Genomic DNA, 7,708 nt, shown 5'->3' on the forward strand with positions numbered 1-7,708 from the left:
TTTTATTTTAACTGTAAAGCTTGTTAAAATGATGACTGTACTCTGTATTAATTTATCTCGGGCATAACGCGTTAAAACTACATTGTCGTTCAATAATCCGGCAAATAACAAATCCGGAATGGTATTGGTAGTCTTGAAGCCACTGTTGAAAGCAAAGCAGGCAAACCCACTAGTTTAACTGAATCTGAGTGACGTGTGCGTGTGTCTGCAGAGCTTCCTGCAGCGCCGGGTGCCGCGCCCGGGGCCGTGCCTGCTGCTGCCGTGGCTGCACTGCGTGTGCCTGGTGTGGGCCATGCTGTGCTCCTTCTCGCGCATCACCGACCACCGCCACCACTGGTGGGACGTGCTGGCCGGCGGCGTCATGGGCGTCTTCGGCGCCGTCTTCACCGTGAGTCCGCCTCGCGCTGCCTGTGTGTAGTGTCACTGGAAAGTCTTAGTTCGTTATGGCTACCAGCACTACCGAACTATTTCTGTTCTGTCGGGAATGATGTGCATGAAGAATGCCGTAAAGAGTGTTATTTTAAAACAAAGGGAATCAAAAGATTGGAATCACTTTCCAAACATATTCAAACTCTTCTTGTGCTGAGAACAGGTATTTCTAAACATAATCTGCAAAACTGTTATGATTTTCACGAGCCTTCAATATGTAAGCTTATAAATTTGGGAGAAAAAAAAATTTTCATAAAGGTTTAGTTGGGAAGCCTCACGTAGTTTCGGTTCCCTACCACGTTCGTGCAACTTCGGATTTCTCTCAAAAATTGAAATTTAAAAAATCGAAGGGTTGGGTTAGGTTAGGTTAGTCACAACATGCTTGTTTTCATTGGAAACTTCTGATTTAGCGACTGAAGTGGCGTTAATACCAAAACGCAAAACTTCAGAAATCTTTGGAAATTCTTGCAGGCAACCGAAACTACGTGAGGTGTAGGCTTCCCGGTTCAGTTACATTTCATTCAAAGATAAAGCACAAAATTATTTAAACTTGATAACAAGAGAAAAAGTGTTTCACCATTCCATGGCTCGTATGTCATGTCATCGATGGCGGTGGTGGTGATAATCTTGCCTGTTCGACCAAGCATGCGTACTCCAAAAAAAATTTATTCGCCTGAAAATTTTTATGACATTAAAAAATTAAGCACATGCAGCCTTTGTTAGTCATGACTTGAGTTGTATGATACAAGTTTCATGCGTAATTTTTGTATGTAACTGTAGTTACGTTTAATTGATAAAAAGTGTATGTGCTTTTAACAAAACATTATTTATAGAAAATAAAAAACCAGTTGGGGAAAATGGCAACATATCCTATGACTTCTTCCTGTTGTATAATTTTAACTTGATATGTTGTAAGAAAAGTTATGGTTATGCTTATTATTTGCAAATGTAGTATAACTTGTATTACATATTTTAAAAATGCAATTGTAAATATGCTATAGGATAAAGTAAAGTCGACACGCTTAAATCCAGCATTCTTGAGTTGTCGTTCACATTGTGGATTCCGGCATTTGTTGACGGACACGTGATGAGATTTTTTAATCAGTAATGCTATGTACGTTTTTTCTTACCATAGTGTAGCTTATTACAATTTGTTTAAAATATCACTTTACTGTATACATTTTTCAGTGGTGCAGTTCCCATTAAAATTTTTATCAATGTTCAATAATTCTGCAAATTCAAATTTCATTCAATCAAAAATTAAGGACTTTTTTTTAAGTTCTAACATTTAGTTTGATCACATTCACATTACTATTAAGTTAAAAGAAAGCCAGTGAATAAACTTTTTCATTTAAAGGGGGAGATACAAAAGAAAATGAATTAAATTTTTATTTATAAAATTTGCCAATTGTACTGCGCGTGCACAAAGTGTTTTTTTTCTGCCAAGTCTGCAGCAAAAGAACATTAAAATTCTCACGTTTATCCATTACGTGCATGCTGTCAAGTCTGTTGAGGACTTTTTAAGGATGTCGAGGAGACGCGTGAACCCTGTATGTTTTGCCGTGTCGTGTAGAAGACGTGGTGATGATATTCTCGTGTTTGTCCACTACGTGCGTGCTGCCAGTCTGTAAGGATGTTAAGGAGGTGCGTGAACCCTGTGTGGTGACGGGGCCTGCGGGGCTGTGCACAGGTGCTGGTGCAGTGCGGCAGCTTCTCGGGGGCGGGGGCGGGGACCACGCCCCTCGACTGCGGCAAGGAGAACGGGCACGCGGGGGACGCTGCACACACCCGGTCCGTCCGGCGACTGCTCTCGTCCACGTCCAGCTACACGAGTTCCCTGGTGCCCGAGGAGCGCGAGCTGCGCGACGTGGCCGCGTCGTGAGCTTCCCCGGGGCTCCCAGAGCGTCCGTGCGACCCCCCCGCGGGCCTCGTCGGAAACACTGAGAACAAGACTGAGTTACTTCATTCGCAGGGTTGCTTAATCGCTAAAAAGTGACTTGTCGAACACGAAAGGTGCAGTGCATTCATTCTGTTTCTCGCTCCAGAGCAGGTCGAGTTGCTAGCATTTCGTTCCTCGCACCTCTCGCCAGTATTACGTACAAAAGAAAATTCAGAACTTTAAACGTGGGCCCAATCTGTGTACGACAATCCAGGAGTCATTTTTTAAATATGTTTGTGATAAAACTGCTTGTGCGCCAGGAATTTGGGCAAGATAAGTTTTAAAATGATTCCCAGTAGATAGTATTAATTGTGTATTACTGCCGACAAAGTTTGTGTACAAATGTATGTGTATTTAAAATTATTGATATTTTTATATTTATGTAAGTATATGTACAAAATATTTTAGTTTTTACAATGTCAGAAAATGTTTTATGTGAACATTAATTATTGTTGTAATTTAAATAACTATATGAAATATATCTGATTTTATATTATGATTATTTCAATTTACCTACCTGTTTATAGTCATCTTTGCAGTAGTTACCTAACACCAATATGTGCTTGTACTCTCATTCTAGAGGGACACATTCTATAAAACAGCTGCCCCACTTATGTTTATAGTTAAAATTGTTAAGACGTGGTAGTGAGAATCAATTTAAAAGATTATAGAATTCACACATAATATTTAGGAACGAAGATAATGGAAGTTTGGAATTTATTTTGTTTAGTTAAAAACATTTCAAAACAAGAATTTATTTTTTTTACATCACCATATATTAAGAGAAATGGTTTAAGTTATACAGGAAAGCACCAGTACAACGAACTTCAGTTAAACGAACACTTCACTTAACCGAACTCATTGTTTGGTCCCGCCAAAAACGTATATAATAACCTTGAATTTTATTACATCTTAACGAATTTTACGACGGTCCGTTTTTTCCTGAAACAAAAATATTCACTTGAACGAACAACCTTGAGTCAATTTTTGAAAAAAATTACGATCCAAAAACTTGTACTTTATTTTTAATTTTCTTATTCAAACGTAACAGCGTGTACGTAAACAAAAACAATAACGGAACTAGTGTGTGTGCGCATGTACTGTCGAAATGAGTAGATTAATTCTCGTGTTTTGAAATAACAATGGAATGGTATTACGTCCGTTGTACGATACAACTAGTACATATTCTCGGACTTTTCGTTTTTTTGGCTACTTACATCACGATAATTTTTGTACGGTACTTTGGCTAACCTGTGTTTTAATTTATTTTTTGAAGTCATTTTTTTCACCATAGTGTTTTTGTCGTGTCTACAAACGTGAAATTTTTTTTCCTTTTTTCAATAGTGTTGTGATCTTCAATCTTCAGTGCCGGTTGTAGAAATGAAGCGTGTGACAGAACAAAAGTGTATCTGGGGTAGAAAAAAAAGAACGCAATTCTTCAAAACTTTCGACCTAAGACCTAACTATTCAAAAGAATGGCCATGCTTGTTGTCTTCAAATGTTTTGGAACACCACACGTTTTGTAATGTATGTACATGTGACTTTTCTATTGCACGTGGTGGAAGGGATGACTGTAGAGGGCACATTGAATTAAAGAAACATGCGGAACATTTTATAGTCATGACGAGCAATAAATCCATATCGTAGTTTTTTCGCTACATCTGAAGAAAGGAAAGTAACGAACGCATAGTTATTGTTTACAAGTTCTTTTGTTTGTCTTCTGTTGTTTGTTTATCAGACAGTTCTTATCCAACCAGGATAAAAGAAGCAAATAAAAAGACAATTGTTCAAAAGTATAACTTTGAATACTTCGAATTGAAGGTTGAAAATTTCCTGTAAAATTATTGATATTTCTTACATATTCAGATGATTGTATTGTTCAATTAGTTTTTTTTCTTCGATTCATTAATTTTCATTGTATTCATAGGCCTACATTTTTCATTTTTTTTTGCATATTATTGTCTTTGTTTTATCTTGGGTGTGTCATAATTCCTTAGGAAATATTTATTGAGCATGATTTACGCGTACCTTTTTCATATAATTGTCATTACTGATGGGTGTGATTTGAGGTTGGCAGCTCTGCCTACAATGTGTCTCCTGACCATAGACAAAGCATCAATGTGAACAGGTTCTTCAAGCGGCCATAGACTAATGACTGAAATACTGAACCTTAGTACACTTAAGGTGTTTCATGTGTTTATCGGTATACATATTTATAACAATGCTTATGTTTCAGTATAAAGAACTTCAGTATAACAAACTCAACTATTTTTTGGTCCCTTCATGTTCTTTATAGTGAAGCTTTCCTGTACATAGTAAAAATGACATCAGTACAGTAGAACACCCCTCAACCGTAATTCCCACAAACGGAACTCCCGATATCCAGAACTAATTTTCCAAAAAAAAAATTAAAACATTACAAAACTTCTCCAAAACATTTCTGCACTGGAACGAGGTTTTTTTGCTTTTGCCTGACTGTACATGTCTTGTAGGAGCACGTGCGCATGTCTGTCGGAGAGCTAATTATGTATAGCCAGTCTTTCCCGCGCATTGCGTAAATACACCGCTGGTTTTCGCGTCGGACGTGAATTACTATAAAGATGTTTATGCGATAAGTATGTAGTTTTATTGTTTCACTATGTCAAGTAAACGGAAAATTCCGGCCGGCCCGAGAATGTACACCGACTGCCACTATACACGCTGACACACCTGATAGCCAGTAACATTTACTTCCAACGTGTGATGCTTTCAGTTTGTAGACAATAATTTAGTGTTGAAGTGTTATTCTTGTGTATGTGAAATGTAAACTGTGCGTGGCAGTGACTATACACTCTCCAGGAAGTGTGAATCACTAGCACGTCAACACAGAAGTAACACAACACTGCAGCTATAGTGTCGTACTACCTCCCCCAAACCCTCTTCACCCTCCTCTTCGCTCACGCACGCACCCACCCACAGGGATAAGAAACACGTGCCTGCCAGCTTGCTTGAATGAAGGTCATTCAACCGGCCCGGAGGCCGGCCCTACCGCAACTCCCCTTACCCAGAATTTTCTCATACCTAACCGGAATAGACCTCCCCCCAATGATTCCGGTTGAGGGGTGCTCTACTGTATCATGAAACCTCATGTCTTGGCCAGTAAAGAATACTTTCATTAGGTACCAAATTCAATATTAAGTATGTTGTATAAACCTAAACTTATTTGTTTTTAAAAGAACAAAATATGGAGATCTGATTATCAATTGCCTGGCATTAACAATATTACTTCATGCAGACTGGATAGCAATTATGACACTTCAAATTGTCTTAAATTTTTACACTAATGAATAGGTAATAATGCAAATTGTGATGTTTTCAAGTTAAAATGTGATTTTTTTCAGTCTTTTTCACAAATATCTGCACAAATAAACAAATGTTACGTTTCCTACTGTGCTTGTGTTTTGTACCTCTTCTCGACACTGAGAATGACAATCGTATCGTCACATGCCAGGCTGAGGGTTCCCAAAGAACATCATTCTTAACAAGTCAGAAGATGTTATTTCTCTAATGAATATCCATCACCCCGAAATCCATCATTGAGGGAACACTGTCTTTTCTAGTGTTAAGAAGCCCTTAAAGAAGAATCACAAGGGATTAGCAAGACAGAAGGCAGCACCTGATAAAAAAAAACAATGCTGAAGTGTTCACAATGCTGTCTTATGACTAAATTCAACACTTACCTTGTTACTTGTATGCAACTTTAGATTTTTGGTAACTAAGCTAGCAATCCCTCTGTACCATAACAAGTGCGCAGGCTGTGGCAGATGAGCCACGTTGAGGGCCAATGAGGCAGCCCGCCGGACTGACTCCTTTCCCACCGAGGAAGCGAGTACGCACAGGACCACAGTGAACTGCAATACACAGAAGCGGCCGGTGATACCAAGAAACCCTACATCAGAAATGGTACATAAGGCCCTGGGAGACACCTCACCGCGCCACTCCCAGCTCCGGCAGCAGAGCCAGCAGGATTGACGTCTGACCGCCCGTGGCATCGACCAGCCTGAAGAGTATCGAGGGTTTGCACAACCTGAGTCACGACCCGAGTGTCCAGCTCGAGTAGCAGCAAGCTGAGAGTCGTGAGTAGTGGCACGAGACTACAGTCTGATCCAGGACCTGCCTAGCTACAGGCCGTATTCGTAGCGGGAAGTGAGCATCGTGTAAATAATTTAAGATTATTTCAATCCCTAATGCTCTGTTAATTATGACAAACATATGTGTACTGTATCGAAATGGTTTTATCCGACGATGCAACATAAATTACACAATAGCATCAGCCCGCACCATTGCGACCTACCGCCATCGTGCCGATGAAAACTAAGATTGTTTTTTGTTTCTCACTGCAGGGGTGCCACTCTCACGGTTTATGGACGCCAACCCTTGCAGTGTTCCAACATGGTGCCAACTGCAAAAAGCTGGGGCGCGGGTGATTTAAACTGTGTCTATCACTTGGCCCGGTGCAAGTGCCGCAAAGTCAACTCACAACACAGTTCTATATACAAGAGTTCACGCTAAGTACCAGACATGCTCACTTCGGAACCAGGGTGGCGAGGGGAATTGCTACCTTGTACATCTGCACATGCACCAGTTCAACGAGAGGCGACCATCCGAGTATTTGCACACCAATGCAATTATCGCACAGAAACAGGGGCAAGAAACAACCCAGGTACACCCCAGTCAAGGCCCCACGGGTCTACGAGAAAGCTTGAGACTGCATTGCAGCAGAGCAGAGACGAGCAGTTCATACTCGGCCACCCCCAATCCTCGGGAGGTGACCAGAAGACAATCACAGCAGATCCCAGACATCCACCTGCACGGGATTCCTCGCCAGTTTCCCCCGACACCAGCAAGGAACCTCCAGCAAGTCAGGACCAACAGCCAGTAGCGTAGCCAGGATTTCTGTATGGGGGGGGGGGGGGGTTAAGAAGCATGGTCCCCCCCCCCCTATTAAAGCGGTGGTCCAGGGGTCCTCCTCCAGAGAAATTTGGATTTTAAGGTGTAATATAGTGCTATTTGAGCAGTTTTCGGTACTTAACTTAAAATATTTTAATGGTAAAAATTTTAATTTTTTAATAAAAAAATTATTTGAGTGATGAAGTAAGAACTTAATTAAAGATATTTTAATCAATCCAAGTGCCTTGTCCACGTCCACTCAAAATCATAAATCATGCTCGAAGCTCGACAGTACAAAAAAAAGGAATAAAAATGGTTGGGTGTCGGCATAACTGGCCTATTCCTGGAAACAATTAGCTTTAGCTTGAAGAGTTACCCAGTCACCACCTGCTTTTAATTACCGCGCTGGTT

The 7,708-nt window shown here is 40.4% G+C and overlaps 1 protein-coding gene across 4 annotated transcripts in view; it reads left to right on the plus strand.

Moving 5' to 3' along the window:
• The window catches only part of LOC134540501 (phospholipid phosphatase homolog 1.2 homolog), a 154,003-nt gene extending 151,139 nt beyond the window's left edge, over positions 1-2,864 (plus strand). For all 4 annotated transcript variants that reach the window (XM_063383324.1, XM_063383323.1, XM_063383322.1 and 1 more), the window contains 2 exons: positions 212-388; positions 2,120-2,864. In XM_063383324.1, coding sequence (XP_063239394.1) covers positions 212-388; positions 2,120-2,311 — 369 coding nt within the window. In that variant the 3' untranslated portion in view covers positions 2,312-2,864. The remainder of the gene's footprint in view (positions 1-211; positions 389-2,119) is intronic.
• Positions 2,865-7,708: the final 4,844 nt, after the last annotated feature.

The sequence above is a fragment of the Bacillus rossius genome, chromosome 16 (assembly GCF_032445375.1).
Source record: "Bacillus rossius redtenbacheri isolate Brsri chromosome 16, Brsri_v3, whole genome shotgun sequence".
Lineage (NCBI taxonomy): Eukaryota > Metazoa > Arthropoda > Insecta > Phasmatodea > Bacillidae > Bacillus > Bacillus rossius.